The following is a 22,155-nucleotide window of genomic DNA, read 5'->3' as shown; positions in this document are numbered from 1 at the left end:
AGAGATACCCATTGTATCCATACGGGACACGGAGTGTCACTTACACTCCCGGTGCCAGGATTGCCTGACGACACTACTGGACCACTTTAAATTAGTTTGTAGTGCTGGCCCACTAGATATTGAGGGTAGTACGGAAGACTTCCTGACGAGAGTGGGACTCCCAAGGCTACAGAGGGCAGAATGCTGGAGCTGAAAGAGAAATTCTCTATAGAGGAGGGAGGTGCAGTCTTTAAGGTGCTAAACAAGTCTAAGGCCCCCGGCGGTGATCGATTCCAAGCAGACTTCTATCATGGCTATTCCCCGGCCCTTAGGGAGAAATAGTTGGAGGTTTATCTGGAGGCAAGGGATAAAGGCCAATTGCCGCCAACTATGAGAGAGAGGGCGGTGTGTGTAATGTTGAAGCCTGGGGGGACCCTGTAGATCCATCTGCATACAGACCCCTAACTATGCTTAACACTGATCTCAAAGTTTGGTGCCAAGTACTTGCAACACGATTGGGTGAGGTTATCCGGGACCTGGTACACGAGGACCAATGTGGTTTTATGCAGGCCAACTTTTTAGTGCAGACATCACTCATTCAGGCCTTCCGCTTCAACATCCTTAAAGTCAGGAAGGTGTTCAAACACATCTTGACCCTCAGGCCCCAAACAGTGCAGAAGAAAAAAGGTATTTCTTTCAGCACTTAAAGATGTGCCATACACCCTTCATAGTGTTCACAATTCAATATTGGTAACCTATGTAAAAATAAATTGTGGTGGTGCAATATTCTGCATTATTAACCCGATCAACACACACACACTCCCAGTTCCATACTTGTAATTACTGAAATCCACACAGCCATTTAAAAAAACAAGTCCCTTCCATGACCGCCGGTATTCAATTCGGCACCCACTTCTAGCTGTAGTTGTACAACTCATCGATACCCAAATTGATACCCTAGTTACTTTCACCAGTACCCAATTCGGCACCTGAGCATCCCACTCTTACTTGAACACCAAAGTTCAAAACACACTCTCCATGCTGAATATCTGTTCCACCTAAGAGGAGTTTAGTGCACGTTGTCGCAATTCGAGTGATCAGTCAGCCGGCGGAGCTGTAAATCAGGTTATCATACAGCAGAAGAAGCTCCCCAGAGCACCACAGTATACCTGCATATACTGAGGAGATTCCTTGTGGCCAACCAGCAAATACCACGGTCAATAAGGCAAGCTGTGACATGCAGGTCAACACCTGAATGATCTTAGGCCCATGATGCCCAGCCAATCAGAAAACACCTTTTTCCTCCGGTAACAGGAGAGATCAAGACTCTCATTGGCAGAGATACAAGCCAATCCCTTGACGCACTGGAGTGCGTCTAATACAATCACTTAACTCCCTGAAGCACCACATCACAGAGCCTGCACAGCTCTCGGATTGAAAGAGGGACTGTCTGTCCCACAGCTTGCTCACGTGTACCAGCAACCTCATGTCGTTGCTGCCTCAAGGAGAATAAGCGCTGCACTCAGGGGCAGCATCACAGAACAGATGTTGATTTTGCGCTGCACTCGAGCATCCCTATATTACTTTGGTGAGTAAATTGGTAAAATGTTCCACTCGCTATAATAGCTCATTCTCCCTTTTCCCTCATTCATCGCTGCCGCAACCACCACCACTGCATCCACCGTATAAATCGCTGGAGATCGCCATTCAGCAAAATTTCAATCTCCTCCTTCTGGCGCCGCTAATACCCAAGCGAGGTGTTGAGGTGTTCTTGATCCAGTGTAATCTTCATCAATGTTGAAAAGCTCTGTATTTCAAAGGCTTACAAACGGGATAATTTAAAATTTACAATGTGTAACGCCTCATCTACATACAAGCTCCGTGGGTCTCCTCTCAACTGTCAACCCATGGAACCTTTAGTCCCATAGAACCCTCTTAGCCCCACAGAACCCTCTTAGCCCCACATTCCAAGATCCCGCAACCATGATAAGTTAAAGCATTCTTTACATCAAAATCTGCTGCACTCTGGCTAAGAAGCAACCCCAAAAGGTTTACAGTCACATTCCGCCTGGGCCAAGGCTGCTGCAACAGTATTGGTGAGGGGGTTGCCAGTAATGCTTTACGACAACTCCATCCAAAGCTTTTCTAAAAGATAGATCTATACCCAGGGAAAGGTCTGTGGTGCGGATTACTCTTCATTCTGGTTGAGCCTCGGGGCCTGTTTTAACATACATCAAGGAACCGTTGTGCAATGGGATTTTGCCTCTGTGCATAAATGTTAACCCTGTATGTTCATTTTCTACGGCTTACTGGCCATTCAGCATCTCAGTAGGAGGCTTTAATGTTCAGCGAGATGCCAGATTATATTTAAAAACAGTAAGGTGCTCTCTGTATAACTTGATGGCAAGATTGTAATTTGCTTAAGCCCCCTTCTACATGCTTGACACTGCCAAGCTTGCTCTAACAATGCCTTTCTTTGGCTCTAGTGCTTTACTATGAGAAATGTTCTACAATGACTAACGTTGCCAGGCAGAAGGATAGCATGGTAGAGCAGTTCAGAGGGTTTGAGCTCAGGCTGCTGAAAAAATCTCCTAACCTTTTGTAAATAACTCTGTATCCAAAGGAAACCTGGATTCACAACCTATAAAACCATATATTTTCTAGTTAGCAACAGAGACCAAAATGTAAATCCCAGTGTCTGGGTCAGCTGGTCAGAAAAAATGACGCGAGGGCACTTAATCTCAACAGTGCAGGGCCGTTTGTTCTCACCATTCCAGAGATGCAAAAAGAGAGAGAGGCAGGATAAGGTCTAAAAAAGGCATGTCAAGTGAATTAGGATCCCAAAGAAGAGATAGACGTGGAGTGTGAACAAAGAGTATGTGGCCCCAGAGGTCAGATTTCTAAAAATGGAAGGATAGGCGGGAGCAAAGCGAAGCTGAATCTCCAAGATTCAAAATTGGGTTGGTTCAAGGGGCAAAAGATGATTTTTAGGATGGATTATAGGATATAGTGTTGTACACTGTTTTACCAGTGCAAGTTTGATACTCTAATACATTTTGGTCCTCTATTCACAGATGATGTCTGCCGGAATCCTCCACAATCTACTGCTGGCACAGTGCCACACCACAATATTACAGACAGTGCACATCTCACTGGAGTCAAAAACTCTATGGCAAAGGAGAAACCAAAGCGGAATGGAGGACGTGGTATTGAGGATGTACGACCAAGTGTGGAGAGCCTCCTGGATGAGTTGGAGAGCTCTGTTCCAAGCCCAGTGTGAGTACCAGGAGTCAATCTTTATTATGCAGGTTCTTAGGAATGGGAGTTAAGCTCAACCCACTGTGAGTAATGGTAAGCACCTATGGTATAAAGCCACCTATGGATGTGCCCCGGACTAGTTTAACTATTATAATAGTTCTTCAATACAAGGGCCACAGACTTGAGCCTTAAAATGAGCCGAGGGTAAGTGCCAAAGTGAGGCCATTTGGAAAACAAGGCACCTCGCTAGTTCCATTCTAGTGTGGCCTATGTGTTTTGTACAATATATTAAATGGTCTGCCACGATTGTGTGCAGACCAACAATCCCCTCACAAGTATTCTGAAACAATTAGTGACATCTGGGAGTATCATAAAAGTGGATCCCTAAAGAACAAAGCAGGATCAGTTGACATCCCTAGCCACTTCGCTCTGGCGCAAATTCCGCCACTGTGCTGGGAAATTCCAGGCGTGGCTCGGACGTCCCCTGGCCATCGTGCGCACACGCCCACCGTGACTCATGACGGCCGGGGGCCGTCATGAGCACAGAAGAGGCTAGAGGCAATCCACTGAGAACCAGATGGATCTGAGGGGAGGATCCATCATTAGCTGGGATTTGCAAAGCCAAACCGAATTCATCCCAATTCAAAAGAAATCCAACTGAACCGCCTGACCGCATAAATAAGGATTTCTGGTAGATCGAAAGAAATTACATAATGAAATCTGTGCAGAGCTGTAAGGAATCAAGCAGCTCCCTATAGAATAAAATAACTAGTGGTGGCCTTTGAGAGCAAGGGGGGCAAGCACTATATTGTGCTATTCATCAGACATCGAAAAATCATAAAAATATTGCCAGACCTGCAGGTCAAATGACTTAAATCTACTCGACCTAACTGTAATGCTGATGACCCATAAACTGGTTATGTGATCCTGGGCTAATATTTTATTCTTAAAGATGCCATTTTCTTCATGATCACATATGAGAGCCTCTTCAAATACGCAAGTTCAGCATGTCTGCTGTACAAAAAACTCTTCTGTTTAATTTAATAGCCTAAACTTTTGCACCATATATAATAGAAATCCAGCCGCATAGAGGATACACATGACTCCTGACTTGCCTCTTAGTTCATTAACAGCATTGTCATCAGGAAGGAGGCAGGGATGTATCTCAAATCATGTTTTAAAACTATCCCTTTTGATAAACACATAACTAAAGCATGAAGTGGTAGCACACTGTCATTTACAATCGGCACATTTTCCATTGACATAGCCACAAAATTTCCTGCTGACATTCGATTTTACTTATAAAACTATAGAGTGTACAAAAAATAATGTTTGGAAATCGAGTTCCTGCAAATATTTGTCATCTGATAAAGACTACTAGCCGCAGATTCCTTCGTGTAGAATTATCCCCAAGCGTGAGACTGGATCCGGAAAATCTTTTGCCACAGCATCTACGTGCGCGGGGGGGCACACTTCCCCTGCGTCGTCCGGGCACGTGATGTCAGCGAGGTCACATAAGTCCCACCCCGGCACGCCTTTCCCCTTTACGCTATTGCGTGTGTGCGGGGACAGTATGCGAATGCCTTCGGGCTTTAAGACGTGCTCGTCTAGTGGACGCCTGATGTGCCGGTTTCAGCATCACTTTTGATGCTGGAGTGAATGTACAAATAACAAAATCAACCCACTAGATGCTTCCATTCAAAACATCTGCTACCTTTTGCATCTACAACAATGTAACCTAGAGTATACATCCATTAGGCTGCCAAAGCAGACAGCACTTGTCTTTGTTTAGGGTACCAGCTATCAAATCAATTATGGAAGGACTCAAGAGGATAATCCCACCTAGAGTTTCACCCTCTCCAATATGGAACTTAAATGTGGTCCTTACCAGACGCATGGGTCCCCCATTTGAACCTCTGCATAAATTCAAACTACAATTTCTCACCTGGAAAGTAACTTTCCTGGTTGCGATCACCTCTCTCAGAAGAATCAGTGAACTCCAGGCATTAACCATACAAGAACCATTTCTGCAAATTCATCATAACAATGTGGTTCTTAAGACTAACCCAAAATGTCTACCTAAAGTCGTATCTCCTTTCCACCTTAACCAGTCTGTAGAACTCCCAGTGCTTTTCCCTCTACCAGATGCAGTAGCAGAACAAGCTCTTCACACGCTAGACGTAAAAAGAGCAATACTTTACTACATTGGAGGAACGAAATCTTTTAGAAAGACTAAACTTTTTGTGGCTTTCTCCCCCACCTCATAAAGGCAATCTTATCTCAAAAACCGGGATTGCAAGCTGGATTGTTAAATGCATCTAAATATGCTATGCTGAAGCCAAACGCACCTCAACCATTCCCTCTAGAGCTCACTCAACAAGTAAACTAGGGGCGTCTATGGCATTTTTAGGCAACATTCCCCTCCATGACCTCTGCAAAGCAGCAACTTGGTTGACACCACACACGTTCACAAAGCACTATTGTGTAGACGTGCAAGCAAAACAACATGCTAGTTTGGGCCAGGCTGTGTTAAGAACACTTTTTCAAATCACTGCAACAGATACAGGTAGCCACCGCTAAATAGGTACCTGCTGTATAGTCTATGCACAAGTATACGATCTACAGCTCATATGCCTTGAACAGAAAATGCTATTTACCAGTATGCATCTGTTCTTGGCATGTAGAGCTGTAGATTTGTATAAGACCACCCGCCTCCCTGGATACCTCTATCTGTTCCAGTACTATCTTACTTTGATACATTACACATGGACATCCTTTTCTATTTCTTACTAACTCAATCACAACCCTCCATGGCAAAACAATCTGGAGATTGAGTCGATGCCCATGCGCACTGTCGTCCTAAGGAGGAGTCCCCTACCTCATGACTACAAAGACTTCCAAGAAAAAAAACAAAGTGCAAATATCCGAGTCCAACACCAGATGGCGATCTGTGCACAAGTATACAAATCTACAGCTCTACATGCCAAGAATAGATGCATACTGGTAAGTCTTATTCAAAGACTGTCCTATCTAGGAGCAACTTTGGACAACCATAAAGTCAAGTGTTGGAGACAATTCCACCTACCCAGGACAAATGCCACGTCCTCGAGATACCCTCATACCAAACTGCCAAACAACTAGCCTCCATGCTAGGCTCTATATCGTCATGCATGTACGTTGTCCCAAATGCAAGTTTGCATATGAGATCACTCTAGTATTGTTTAGAGGACCAATGGTTTTAGAAAAAGAAATCGGGACTTCCATCTTAGAGCATAGTACCAGATTCTTCTCTTTCGGAATAGGGAGCGCATCGCAAAAATCTGAAAGTCCAGAAGCAATGGGCATAGAGGGAAACCTTGTACCACATAAACTACTTTGAACTCTGAGCTGTCCATTTAATGCTCAAAGCCTTCCTCCCATCCTTGAAAAAACTGCGGACTATTCAGATACAGACAACCCCATGCGCTGTTTAAACAGAGCAGAATGGACCAGTTCGAGAGGTCTTTCGATGCTAGCTCAATTGTTCTACCATTGGGCTCTAACCAACAAACTGAACCGAACAGCAGTTCACATTCCGACAGTTCACATTCCAGGAATAAATGAATATCCAAGCGGATTTTCTTAGCCGTTATTATGAGGAGTCTTTAAAGTGGGCACTTGACAAAGTTTTGGATGACATTTCAAAAAGTGACAAACACCTTCGGTAGACCTCTTTGTAACAGTAGAAAACGCAAAAAGCAGATACATCGTGTGCGGACTACCAGAACAGGGGTCTCTAAGGAATGCTCTTTCACTCAAATGGTCAACGCCTTTTCTATACACATGTCTACTGATCACCTTAATCTTAACTGTAATACTAAAGCTTCAAAGGTATAAATCAAAAATTATACTAAGAGCACCAGATTACAAGAGGCAGTGGTGGTACCTGGACTTAGTTCAAATGTCTGTAAAACTACACAAGTAGGTCTGCCTACAGACCAAACCTACTGACCATACTTCAGGGACAAATCCAACTCTCGATCTCACATCATTCAGTTTATCTGCCTGGGTCCTGAAGTCAGATAGTAGGGTCATCCAAGTCTTCCACCAATTTGTATGGAGATATTAAAAGAACCAAAATGTCCCTCCACATGGTTGTTATTCCATAACGTGGACTATCTTCTGTATTTGCTGTTGGGAAAACAGACCTAATCCCATCACTTGTCACGAAAAAGTGATTTTTGCCTTGTTTGTCGTTAAGCTCAATAAAAGCTTTTAAATTACCAGTCATAAAAGACCCTTTAGCAGGACTTAGAGTATTTCTTCCAAGTATACCTTCTTCTCCACCACGGGATTTGAACACTGTCACTCAAAATTAATGGGCTCACCTTTCAAGCCAATACACAAGACTATATTGCAATATTTATCATGAAAGACTGCTATTTGCAGTAGAACCTTCTACCATTTTCCATTCTAACTAAGTGGTAAGGATAACCCATCCTTCACTCCTCTCAAAAGTAGTTTTGGACTTTAATATTAACCAGAGTGTTACTCACCCTATCTTCTTTCCTAATCCTATAACACCTGCACATCTTGTCCTACACTCTCTGGATATCAGAAGACTTACGGTTTTATCTAGTTAAAACTAAATATATAATAAAAACCATTCCTTTTTGCATTAACTACAGTCAGATTAGTCAAAGTATGGGCTCACCCCAACCGTCTGTAGATAGATTGATAGTTTGTTTTATCACATTATGCCATCAGTTAACAAACAATCCTTTCTCTTGTAAACCTCGATCTTATTGAATCTTGGATCACACATGTGCCAATAGCTGATATATGTAAAGCAGCTACCTGGAAATTACTACATATGTTCACAAAACATTATTTCTTAGATTCTAACGCTCAAGCAGGTTGTACACATTCTCAGGAAATCCTGACAAAGCTAGAGGATCTTTTCCACCATCATCTCCTGTACATCTTAACTTGCTACTTTCCAAGGCATTCCACTGCCCAACTGCCACTATCTGAAGGGAAGATTTTAGCTTGCTATTCTATTCTAGTGTTCGATATTGATGAAGATTCCTACAGTGCAGAACCAGGACTAGAAGTAACCTTTTTTCGGTAGGCATCTTTCTGGAGCGCTTCATGGCTCTGTTGGTATCACTCCATTGCCGGTTCTGGCACTGAGATAGAACCAGCACCCCCTTCTGGCCAGGGAGAGCCATGAAATGTTTCTGGGTCCAGTATCAGGAAATATTAATCAGATGAGCAATCTTCAGGTAGATTGAGTATCCAACCAGAAAGATCCTTATTAAAGGTAAGTAACGTTTTCTGTTCTTCCATGAAGAGGAAGCCTTCATAATTCAGGGCATCTTTGGATAACATTTCTGCTTCATGTTTGTAATTTTATACTTGCTACATGATGTGGGGTGTGTTATACTATGATGTCAGTTGACTTAGCTCTCAACCTGTGTGCATGACAGTGTTCTGCTTTTTCCGTTTTCAGCCCTGCCATCACAGTGTCTCAAGGAGAAGTGAGCAGCCCTCAGCGTGTAACCCCCAACCAGCAGCAGACCCGCATCTCAGCCTCTTCAGCTACCCGGGAGTTGGACGAGCTGATGGCGTCACTCTCAGACTTCAAGGTGTGCATTCATCAGAAGATTTCGGGAGATCGTGCTTTATTACATGAATCCACTGCAAAAATCCTCTGCTCACTGTTGGGCTAGTTTAGTGCTCATTTGTCAGGGAGACGATTTGGATTAATCTTTATTATCTACTCCTAAAGATGAATGTTCTCTTCCAGGGAATACTCCTCAATAGTCATAAACACTGAATAGACCTGCTCACGTGTGTTTGTGTGTTTGTGTGTGTGTGTGTGTGTGTGTGTGTATAAGAAATGTATATATATAAAAACTCCAAACCCTGGCCTGACAGTCGCTACCAGGAAACCCAGGCACCGACCTCGTTGTGCTAAAGAAACAGTCACAACAGTGTTGTGGTGTGCAAAGTAACAGTGAAGTTTATATATATATATATATATATATATATATATATATATATATATATATATATATATATATGTATATATATATATATGTATATATATGTATATGTATATATGTGTATGTATATGTATATGTGTGTGTTGATATATATATTTGTCACCAAAAGAAATATTCTGCACTCCAGAAGTTAGATATTCAAAGTATTTAATCGCACCACTAACACCGCCGCATTTCGACTAAAAAGTCTTGATCACGGTTGGGTGAGTCCTACTTTCATTTCATTTTATATAGACATGCCCACTTGGCTTTTAATAAAGCATTTTGGGATATATAGTTTTAACAAACGGCAATAAAAAAAATGTTTTTGTTCAAAACACCTTTTGTTTCATTTTAATACATATCAATGGTTCGGTTCATTGTACCCACACTCACTCTCATTCCATGAATTAGTTACAGATTTCAGGTACATGATTTAGTAGCAGTCGTTGTTGCTGTTGTAATATACTTCCTGCTTAGTGCATTATCGATCAATTTTTATACCGCCCCTGATTTTGTGCTGAGTGCCATATATTAAAGACATCATTTCTATAGCATGGTGTGTTAATTTACCATCTCCCATATATTTTCTATATCTATTCTAGACTCAGTGCCATGATAGACTCAGTGGCCATGAGGTTGAGAAATCTTAACCAGTTCATACGTTTTACACATTTTTATCCTTGTTTCATAATGTTACCTATGGTGGATATATTTCGAAATGCCAGACAAATGAATGATTGTTGTTGATTTCGCCAACTGTCCTTTCTTTCTTTTCACATCTCATACTCTTTTTGAAAGAAGGTTGTCCAATAGCAGTTTTTATAAAAAAAAAGATTTTCTCTTGAATTATAGATGTACATATAATTCTACATCTGCATTTAAGCCTTGTGGCTGTTTTGTTCCGAATCGTATGATCAAACGGGACCCCAGGCTTCTTAGTTTGAAGTGTGCCTTGTATGCCCGGACGTGGGTTCCGGGCTCACTGTGCCACTGGATTCAAGCTAGCCTGGCTGATAAGGGTTGATGCACGAAACTGGTCCCAGGTTGCTTGTTTCCGGTCCAGGGAGGACCTGGCTTGGCAGTTTGGGCAGGACTGTTCCCATGAGGCACAGGGTCAAGATTGATGTGTATATGACTAGGTCTACACTGGGGTGGCACGGTGAGCAAAAGAACAATGGATTTAACCCAGATCGTTTGATTGGGGGTGACTGTTTGATTTGCTCTGGATTCCGTCCATCATCTGTGTCTCTTTTGCTTTCTTGCCCGAACTGCGCTGGGTATGCCCAGATGTGGGTCCCAGGCTCACTGTGCCACTGGATTCAAGCTAGTCTCGCTGATGATTGGTGACGCCCCAAAACCGGTCCCAGGATGCTTGTTTCCTGACCAGGGAGGACCTGGCTTGGCAGTTTGGGCAGGACTGTTCCCATGAGGCACAGGGTCAAGATTGATGTGTATATGACTAGGTCTACACTGGGGTGGCACGGGGAGCAAAAGAACAATTGATTTAACCCAGATAGTTTGATGGGGGTGACTGTTTGATTTGCCTTGGAGTCCGTCCATCATCTGTGTCTCTTTTGCTTTCTTGCCCGAACTGCGCTGGGTATGCCCAGATGTGGGTCCCAGGCTCACTGTGCCACTGGATTCAAGCTAGTCTCGCTGATGATTGGTGACGCCCCAAAACCGGTCCCAGGATGCTTGTTTCCGGTCCAGGGAGGACCTGGTTTGGCAGTTCTGGCTGGAATGTTCCCATGAGGGGCAGAGTCAAGACTGATTTGCATATGGCTGGGTCTAAACTGGGGCAGCATGGTAAGCAAAACAAAAATGGATTTAGCCCATATCTTTTGACTGGTGATGAATGTTTCATTTGCTCTGCATTCCGTCCATCTGTGTGTCTTTTGCCTATATATTTCAGGCCACATTCGATCAGATACTCTACCTGGCTTGTGTCACATGTGATTTTGTCATTAATGGTGAAGGTTTTGCCTTTGAAACCAACAAGCTGTTTTATGTTCCTTCCAATGCTACACGCCTTGCACTTGTCGCATTTTGTGAAGGCCTTTTGATATTTGGTTAGCCAGGACTTAGTTCTCGATCTTGCAAAATGTAATTTATCCTTAAGAGATGGAACCTTTTGATATAAAACATTCACTCTATTGCCAAGTTTCTCTCCAATGTCTGGATCTTTTTTTAAGGATATCCCAATATGTATTCATGATTTTAATAATGTTATCATTTTCCTTGCTAAAAGTTTAAATCATCCTTATCGTTTGATCTTCCTTGTCCCGTCACAGTTTTCTCGCATTATTGATCAGGGCTTGAGTTTGTGGAATTGCTTTTGCATGCATTTTTCCATGTTTTATATCCAACATTTTGTAGCCTCTTTGAATGAATTTTGATTCTGTTTCTGTTAATTTCAGTTCAGGTTCTTTGTCATCAGAACGATTCCGTCTCATTCTTAAGAATTTTTGAATGGAATACTTCTTTTCAATGATTTAGGATGAAAACTAGATCCATGTAACAAACGGTTTGTTGCTGTTGGTGTTCGATAAACTGTTTTAATTTGATTATCTTCTATATATACATTTAGATCTAAAAATTGCACCGATGTTACACTGATGTTACAGGTAAACGACAGGCCCTCATCGTTTTGATTAAACTTCGTGAAATAATCCATAAATTCTTCTTTGGTGCTGTTCTAGATTATGAATTGATCCTCTATGAAACGTAGCCACAAATTAATTTTTTCATTGTATTGTTTGTTCCCTTCTCCCCAAGCCATGGTTTTCTCCCACCATCCCATGGTGAGATTTGCATTGCTCGCAGGGAAGGAAACTTCCTTTGCTGTCCTGCATGTTTGAGACGGTCATCTCCATCAAAAGTTCTGAATGTGTTAAACATTGGATATTTATTTGAGAATAGAAGTACTTGATTGCTTTTAAACCCAAGTCATGATTTATGGAGGTATATAGTGATACTACATCAAAATTGACTAAAAATATTCCATCTTGCCAATCAGTGTCCACAAGAATTCTTTTAAATCACATGCATCCTTAATGTAAGAGTTTAATGGTCACTATAGGTGCAATGAAATCCACTTACATCGAAACATTTTCATAAAGAGACCCACAGATAAAAATTATAGGTCTCCCTGGCGGATTAAGCAATGTTTAATGATTTTCAGAAGAAAATATATAGTTGAAATCAGATTTTCATTTTGTAGAAATTTGGCTTCCTCATGTATTATTTCTTCCTCGTGCCATCTCTTTATGTTTTGGTTTAGGTTGTTGTAAGTTAATTGATTGTATTTGATTTCAATTTTTAGGAGATCATTTAACCATCAATTGCCTTTTGGCCTCCTTCATGTATAATCGCTATATTGCCTCCCTTGTCTGCTGGTTTAATTTCAATCTTATCATTCTTCCAGTGATCGTCAAGTGCTTTTCTTCCTGCACAAGTTGTATTTTATTTGTTTCTTTGTAAGTTGTTTCTCAACTTTTCCATATCTGATATGACTAAATCATGATATGTGCCAAATCTATTACTGGGGGTTAACAGGTCAGAATTTTGATTTACTTTTTAATTGTGTACATCCATGTCCTAGCGTATTAATATCCAACTCTCTTAGAATCTGAGTTTCTGTGGCTCCATCATCCTGTAGATTCAATATTAATTCATAAGTTATTAAGTCTATTATTTGTTCAATGAGCAAATTTGTTTCTGGAATGTTCTCCTTTTTATGTATGGTTTTATATCCTTCCTGGCAAAGAATGTTGCTAGTTTAAATTTTCTTATATATGTCAATTTTTGTTTCTACATAATCATAGTGCTTCTCAGGGCAGAAAGTCAGTCCCTTGTTCCAGAGATTAATTTGATCTTGATCTAAAATTAAACCCGACAGATTGATGATGATATTGTTCTCCGCTCTTGATTTGTATACATTTTTCATTTCTTCTGGCGATTGCGATGGGTATTTTTGTTAGTTTATTTCCTTCCCTTTTTCTCCTTCCCTTTTACGACTTATTGATCTTCCCCTTTTCTTGCCCCCTTCCACAACCTCTCCCCTTGCCTCTGCCTCTTCCTGGTCTCTGATCTATATATAGTAATTTAATCTCTTCTAAAAAAAAGTAGTGTTCAAGGCATATGAGCTGTAGCCATCTGGTGTTGGGCTCGGATGTTTGCACTTTGTTTTTGTCTTGGAAGTCTTTGTAGTCACGAGGTAGGTGACTCCTCCTTAGGAGGATAGTACGCATGGGCATTGGGCCTATTCACGCCGACCACGCCAGCAGTCAGTGGAAAGGACTCCTTTCAAGAAATGCCCCGGGTGTGGTGCTAAGTTAGCACACATGGACTTACACAAGGTTTGTAACCTCTGCCTCTCCCCGAAGCACAAAGACAAGAACTGCGAGTCCTGTTAATCTTTCAGGTCGAAGAAAACCATCCGTGACCAACGGGCTCGACGTCACAAAACGTCTTGTGGAAGCAGCTCGATTCCGGACATCTTTGGAGCAGATCCCAATCTCCAGCTGGAACAACAAGCTGATGAAGAAAAGATCTCCATCTCCGAAGCCGATGACTTCGACGTCGAAGACCAGGAAGTCACTCCGGTTCATCGGTCTGTGAGTTCCAAAACCCTTCTCCCAACCAAAACCAAACCTGAGGCTCCGATAACACCTTTGCTCTCTGGCTCAAGTCGACACCGGCAACACGTTTCAAATGCTATGCCCTTGGGCCCGGCGATGAAAGAAAAGCTTTCCGGCTCTGGATCGAGCCAACCCCATTCCGGTGCCGAAAAATCACCGTCTGCACCAAAGTCTAAAACCAAGGAAGTGCCACGCCCTTCTTCAGCGGCACAAAAAACATCGACGCTGAAATCTTCGGCGCCAAAACAAACAAAAGACAAGCATCCGGAACGGAAAAAATGTTCGGAACCGAACAAATCTTCGGAGCAGAAAAACGCTTGGAGCCACAAACTCCTATACCAAAAGCTAAGGAGTCCAAGACCCCACAGAAAGCTTCAGACACACAGGCTAAACAACATTCTGACCCTAAGTCTTCGGCACCGACAAAAGACATTGTACCTGTACACCAGATTCCAACAGATTTTTCGGATCCAAAACAAGACTCTCTACCTTGACCCAGAGACTGGCAAAGTTGTCACCAAGCCTCCTAAAAAGAGAAAATTGGACACTTCAGAAGACCCTGAAATTACCATGAAGCGAAACGAAATGGGCACTAACACTACTCCACCTCGCTCTCCTTCTCCAGCTGATCCAAATCTGCTAATTTCTCCAGCACACTGCCCACAACATACATTTTGACCCCAACTACAAGATGATGAAGATGATTATACTTTTGAGGTTGGGGATGGAGATCCAGATAAAGATGATGACGCACATACCATTCCACACAATCCAGATCCTTGGGATGATTACAAATCAGATCCCGACCCACACAGTGACCCGGACCTCTATCCCTCTGGATGACAATATTGGGTTTGCGCAACTCATTAACAGAGCTGCTCAGTACCACAGGGTACAGTTACAGAAGACTTTTTACTGGAAATATTTACACCCACACAAAAGTCCACACACACACTGCCAATGTTAAAAGGCATGGTAAAACATGTACCAGAAGTTTTTAAGGACCCCGTCAGAGCCAGGATATTTAACACCAAGGTAGACAAAAAATATAAAGCAGCTCCCAATGACCCAGTGTACATTAAAGGTCAGGTCCCTTTAGATTCTCTTGTAGTGTCTAAAGCATGCAAGAGAGCAAATTCACAAAGCCACAGGCGACACCCCTCCTCCTGATAAGGATTCCAAACTCAGACGCATCTGGAAAACGCATTGCATCACAGGCTGCAAATCATTGGCTGATTGCCAATGCCTAAGCTTTGTTGGCTGGATATGACAGAGCTCACTATGATGAGCTTTAAAAGCTAATGCAACATCTTCCTTACCAATTTAAAGACAAAGCTATTGACCTTCTACAGGCAGGAAAATTAATAACAAATACGTCCATCAAATGTGCGCTTGATGCAGCTGATACTGCCTCTCGTGCTATTAACCCCTTCCATGCTCATGACGAGCTCAGCTCGTCATGTAGTACACTGCTCGTGTGCTCAAGACGAGCTGAGCTCGTCATGAACAATGGGAATCAATCAGTGCCAGCGCTGAGGGGAAATTGCTGTAGCATTGATGGTGTTAATACCAGCATTTTATACGCAGGCATGCTTGGCTCCGAATCTCCAGATTCAAACAAGAACCACAATCAAAACAATTCCTCCAGAGGTTACTTTTGTGGAGGGTACAGAGGCAACAATGGTAAGGGTAACAATACCCGCAACTCCCCTACCACCAAGCAGTGACTTTCCTTCACCTCTCCCCAATAATTCCACTCATGTCGGGGGACGCCTCTCACAGTTCCTACCTGTCTGGAATTCTGTCACAACAGACAAGTGGGTAAGACAAATTATCCAGTATGGTTATTGCCTGGAACTCAACTCTACTCCCCAAACATCCCTCCCAGAAATCGTCCAATGTCCCAGGAACACATAACTCCTCAAACAAGGGGTCCTCTCTATATTACAAAAAGGTGCAATAGAACCAGTCCCCTTACATCATCAAGGCACAGGAGTTTACTCCCTCTACTTTCTTTTTTTTGTATTCAAATCCTCTTTATTTATTAACACAGACACAATACAATACAAATACCAAGGTTACAGAGCTGACAAGCAAGGTATAAGCACACCGTGTAGAGGAAAACATTGTATGATGGTTCCAGTATATAACTGTAGCATAAAGAATGAAAGTGAGACCATGTTGCACTGAGATGAGAAAACCGCGTCAGCTCAGCAACAACTTATAAGAAATTATAAAATACAAGAAGGGAGAAAGAATAAGCACAATAAGGAAATAAAGGTGACCAGCTAGTCTAGCCACTTGCCAATTATTGGTATTTATTGGTCCAGTGACAGCAGAGCAAAGCTAAGTCAGGGTGGATTGACATTGACCGAAGACTGAGGCACTATGAATATATTGCAGATCAAAGAATTTAAGGAGGGTCATAGCAAAGCTCTAGTGAGTCAAGAGAGCCCCAGAGTTTCCTGTGGGATTTGCGCCATGGTGAAGTGTAAAGAGCCTAGTTGTCCGCTCCCTCTACTTTCTAATTCCAAAAAACTCCAGCTCTCTCAGGCCAATATCGGACCTCAGACCGTTAAACCTCTACATTCAGTCAGACCACTTCCACATGGTCATTCTCCCCAACAGGTGCTCCCACTGCTTCAACAAGGCGACTTTCTCTCCACTCTAGATCTAAAGGACGCCTGCTTTCATATTCCCATTCCCCCCGCTCACGGAAAATATCTCAGGCTCGTGGTAGAGGGTCAACACTTTTCAAAGACCTTCCCTTCAGTGTGACTACAGCACCCAGAGTCTTAACCAAGTGCCTCGCAATTAGTGGCAGCTCACTTACGAAGACAACACATTCACGTGTTCCCTTATCTGGACGACTGGCTCATAAAAGCTAAATCACACAGCAGCTGTGTGCAACACACACACACAAAACAATCCAGCTGCTTCACAACTTTGGCTTCACGGTGAATATTCCCAAATCCCACCTCCAACCGTCCAACACACAACAATACCTAGGAGCTACAATAGACACTTCAAAAGCCTTAGCATACCCCAACCCTCTCAGGATAAGCAGTATGCAAACTCTAATATCCAAATTTCAGCCTCAACACTCATTACCAGCTCGAGCGTTCATGCAGTTGATCGGGATGATGGCCTCTAGCATTCTCATGGTCTCTTATGCAAGACTCCAGATGGGTCCCTTACCAGGCTCAAGGTCTGCTAATAGATCTGGTGTTGGTGGACAGGCGCACACATCGCTCTCTGCAATGGTGAAATACACAAAACCTTTCCAAGGGGTGGCCGTTCCTTGACACGGTTCCACAGATAGTGCTAACAGCAGACTCATTGCTCACCGGCTGGGGAGCTTGTCTTCAAAACTATACCATTCAGGGTATATGGACCCCTCAACAAAAACAATACCACATAAATTATCTGGAACTACTGTCATTTTTTCTGGCATTCAAATCCTTTCAACTCCATCTGGTAGGCTAAGCTGTCCTGGTCCTTACAGACCACATGACAGCAATGTACTACATACAGAAACACGGGGGGACACACTCTGTTCAGCTTTCACACCTAGCTCAAAGCATATGGAGATGGGCCATTCCGCAAAACATATATCTGCTTGCAGAACACCTCCCAGGGCTACACAATCAGATTGCAGATCTGCTCAGTCGTCAGACACCGCAGATCCATGAATGGGAACTTCATCCTCAAGTTCTTCCATTTTTTTCACATGTGGGGCCACAAATAGATCTGTTCGCCACACATCAAAACACAAAATGCAGAAGCTTCGCGTCCAGGTATCCACACCCCCTGTCCAAAGGCAATGCACCATAGATGAACGGGCAGGCAAATTTGCTTACGATTTTCCACCTCTGCCACTAATTCAGTTAGTGGTTCAGAAGCTCAAACAACATTTCCTCACAATGATTCTGGTTGCTTCAACATGGGCCCGACAACCATGGTTCACAACCCTCTTGGAACTATCAGTAGTTCCTCACCAAAAACTGCGCCTCTCACTCAAGCTACTCACCCAGAACCATGGAGAGATAAGGCATCCAGATCTCAATCAACTCAACCTTGTGATATGGCTCCTGAAGTCTTTAGGTTTTGTTACCTTAATCTCCCACCAGACTGCATGAACATCATTAAGGAGGCTAGACGTCCTACCACAAGAGCATGTTACGCTGCAAATGGGAAACGATTTGTAATTTACTGTACAAATAACAAAATCAATCCGCTAGATGCTTCTATTTAAAAAATTATATGTTCTCTCTTACACCTACAACAATGTAACCTAGCGTATATATCCATAATACTACATCTCTCGGCAATAGCAGCTTATCTCCAAAACAGACAACACTTGTCTTTGTTTAGAGTACCTGCTAATAAAGCATTTATGGAAGGACTTAAAAGAATAATTCCACCTAGACCTCCAACCTCTCCAGTATGGAATTTAAATATTATTCTTACCAGACTCATGGCTCCCCCTTTTGAACCTCTGCACAAATCCGAATCACAATTCCTCACTTGGAAAGTAGCTTTCCTAGCCGCTATCACATCTCTCAGAAGAGATAGTGAACTCCAGGCATTAATCATACAAGAATGATTTTTACAAATCCATCATAACAAAGTGGTTCTTAGGCTTAACCCAAAATTTCTGCCTAAAGTCGTTTCAGCCTTCCATCTTAACCAGTCTGTTGAACTCACTAATCTTTTTCCCACAACCAGACTCAGTGGCACAATGGGCTCTTCACGCGTTAGACGTTAAAAGAACCACACTTTACTACATTGAAAGGACAAAATCCTTTAGGACAACTAAGCAACTCTTTGTGGCTTTCTCCCCACCTCATAAGGGCAATCCCATTTCCAAAGCGAGTATCGCAAGGTGGATTGTTAAATGCATCCAAATATGCTGTCTTAAAGCAAAAAGCACACTAACCTTTCCCCCTAGAACTCATTCCACACGCAAACTAGGACCATCTATGGCATTCTTAGGAAACATTTCCCTAGATGATATCTGCAAAGCAGCAACTTGGTCTACACCGCACACTTTCACAAAACACTATTGTGAAGATGTGCAAGCAAATAAGCTAGTGTGGGCCAGGCTGTATCTGAAAGAGACACGTTAGTGATGGATTCCTTACCTTAGAATATCCCCAGGCGTCAGACTGGATCCGGAAAGTTTTTCGCCAGAAGTACCCTTGCGCGTCGGTTGGTGGCGTTGTGCGGCTCCGCATCCGTCGCTGGTGTCATAAGTGCCGAGATGACGTCACGGAGACTACTTGGGCGCCACCCATGCGCGCTGACATCAGTTCTTTCTTTTTCCGCGCCAGCAAGCGCAGATCTGGTTAGAGCACGTATCGTAGACACTTTTTGACTAACTTTTTTGAGACTTTTTGTCTCTACTGCTTTTGAGTCTTTGACTCCTAGTGCCACGTAGGGATGCCTGGGTTGAAATACTGCGGGGCCTGCCGCCGTACGATGTTGTTGGCCAACCCCCATGGCGTCTGTCTCTACTGTCTGGAGCAAGACCGTGACTCCAGGTCATGTTCCGACTGTCTGGTCATGGCTCCGAAGGCTTTGCGGGAGCGGTCCTGAAAGCTGCTAGAGGCCCAGCAGTCATCTACGCGCCGTTCGAGGGCCAGGGGTCGCTCGAGGGACCGACTGCGGAGCCATCATGATCGCTCCTCGGGTTCCAAGTCTTCACCCTTGGAATTGGGTAAGAGACGTCACAAGAAAAAGTCGAAGAAGCGTCGGTCGGTCTCCGGACGAGGGGGCCAGGGGTCATTCCCCGCGGCCTACCCGCCCTACCCGGGTCCGTCTGCGACTCTGGCCCAGGTTCAAGATTTCCTTACCGCCATGGACCGCCTATTCAGGCTTAGGGCTCCCGATTTCGGGCCCCGCGGTCCCTATTGAGGGCCCTTGCTTGCCACCAGCTCCGCCTCCAGCCCCGGTGCCGTAAGGTCCTCCGCCGGCGGAGGCTCCAGCCCTGGCACTGCAGGGTCCTTCGCCGGCAGCTCCAGCGCTGCAATGGGTTCCGTTCATCCCACCTCCGCCCTTGCCTGAGTTTTCGGGCAATTTTGCACCAGCTTCGGACCCTAATTGGGACCTGGAGCCGGATCGGCACCATCCCCGGCGCAGTTCCCGGTGCCGTTGGAGCATTTCTTTTCCCCTGTGCCTCCCCCGCCGCTGCAGCCTGTGCCTCGGGCCGTGGAGGAGGGGGATGACTGGGAGGAGACGGAGGACGTTCTGGCACGGCAGTGCGAGTCCGAACATAAGTGGGCGGAGGACTCTGAGGATGCAGGTGGACTTGACCTCTCCTCTGAGCCTGGGTTTGTGTCTCCTCTGCTGTCATGGGGGAAGGCGCCACATACACTGTGGTGCTAAGTAGGGCAGCTGAGGCTCTTGACCTTTATCTGCCAACTGTTACTCTCAAGACGAACCTCCTTATTGAAGTGCTTCATCCGGCGACAAGTTCTATGGAACCTCTGCTTCCGTTCAATGAGGCCTTAGCAGATGTTTTGATGGGCACCTGGTCTAGACCAGCCACAGGGGTTCCTGTGGATAAAAACGTGGCCAGGCGTCCTCGCCCGGCACCTGGTGACCCTGCCTTTTTAACGAATCATCCGACCCCGGAGAGCTTGGTCATTCAGACCTCCACTTCCCTAAGTGCATTCCCTACTGCTCTGCCGGATAAGGAATCAAAAAAGCTGGAGCAGTTTGGTCAAAAGTTGTTTTCCTCTGCCAGCCTAGGGCTGCGGTCGGTCAACACCGCATGCTTCTTGGGCCGCTACTCTCACGCTGTGTGGGACACAGTTGCGCAAACTCTGCCCCAGTGCCCGGAGGAGGTTCGGGCTGTAATTTCCCAAGCTGTTGCGGAGGGGATGGTTGCCGCAAAGTTCGCCATTCAGTCTGGGCTGGACACCGCAGACTCTTTGGGCTCCACGACGATGGCCTTGTGTCGCCATGCCTGGCTGCGGTCCACGGGGTTTTCGGGGGATGTCCAGAGTTCCCTCATGGACATGCCTTTTGATGGGACTCGCCTGTTTGGCGGTAAGGCAGATAGTGCGCTGGAGCGTTTCAAGGACACTCGGGCTACGGCCAAGTTCTTCGGTCTCTCCACCACACACCTGGCCACGTCTACCTTTCATGGCCACGGAAGGGGCGCCCCTACACGTTTGTTTAGCCAGAAGCCTGTGCAGAACCAACCTCAGCGTGGGCGTGTTGGCAGCCGTGGTGCCACAGGGGCCAGCGTGCGGGTCAGTCCACCTCCGCTCTCACAGCATCCGCCTCAAAGCCTTCTTAGTCAAAGCTTTGCGGTGCACCCCATGCCGGAAGCCAGCAGGATTCAACATCACCTCCCCCACTGGCACTCTGTCACTTCCGACAGGTAGGTGCTGCAAATCATCCGAAGGGGCTACTCCCTTCCCTTTAAGTCTGTCCCAGCCATGCCACCTCAGTTCCACAACATGTCGGAGGATCACTTTCCGCTTCTCCAACAGGAAGTCACGGACCTCTTGGCCAAGGGGGCCATCGAGCGCGTTCCTGGGCCAGAAGTAGGCTGTGGTTGTTATTCCCACTACTTTCTGATCCCCAAGGTGTAGGAAGGGGGCCTGTGCCCCATCTTGGACATCCGGAACGTCAATCGCTTCCTCCAGAAGGAGAAGTTCAAGATGTTGACTCTGGCTCAGGTCTTGGCTGCCCTCGAACCTGGAGACTGGATGGTAGCATTGGACTTGCAGGACTCCTATTTTAACATCCCCGTCCTGACGGCCCACCGGCGTTACCTGCGGTTCACGGTAGGGCAGGAGCATCTTCAGTTTGCCGTGCTCCCCTTCGGCCTTGCGAGCGCACTCGGGTGTTCACGAAAGTGATGGCGGTGGTCGCCGCTCATCTGCACAGGTCAGGGGTGTCAGTCTTCCCCTACCTCGACGACTGGTTGTTGAAGGCGGGCTCGCTCCAGGCAGTCGTCACCCACCTTCAGACTACGGCTAACCTCCTGCATTTGCTGGGGTTCTCCATCAACGTGCCGAAGTCGCACCTGTGTCCTTCTCAGAAGCCCCCCTTCATCGGAGCGGTTCTGGATTCGACGCAGTTTTGGGTTTATTCTCCCGAGCAGCGAGTCCGGGATATTCAGGCTAGGATTTCGATCTTTCAGCCTCTATCCCGGGTTTCAGTCAGGATGACCCTCCGGCTCCTGGGCTTGAGGGCCTTCTGCATCCTGCTAGTTCAACATGCCAGGTGGCATA

General features: G+C 44.9%; 1 protein-coding gene across 6 annotated transcripts in view; it reads left to right on the top strand.

The window, feature by feature from the left end:
* The window catches only part of PXN (paxillin), a 322,282-nt gene that overhangs the window by 221,826 nt on the left and 78,301 nt on the right, over positions 1-22,155 (top strand). For all 6 annotated transcript variants that reach the window (XM_078667665.1, XM_078667662.1, XM_078667666.1 and 3 more), the window contains exons 5-6: positions 3,054-3,255; positions 8,729-8,864. In XM_078667665.1, the coding sequence (XP_078523791.1) occupies positions 3,054-3,255; positions 8,729-8,864 (338 nt within the window). The remainder of the gene's footprint in view (positions 1-3,053; positions 3,256-8,728; positions 8,865-22,155) is intronic.

Source organism: Lissotriton helveticus, chromosome 11 (assembly GCF_964261635.1).
Source record: "Lissotriton helveticus chromosome 11, aLisHel1.1, whole genome shotgun sequence".
Lineage (NCBI taxonomy): Eukaryota > Metazoa > Chordata > Amphibia > Caudata > Salamandridae > Lissotriton > Lissotriton helveticus.
Note: the sequence above shows the minus strand (reverse complement) of the source record. Positions and strands in the feature narration are given on the sequence as shown.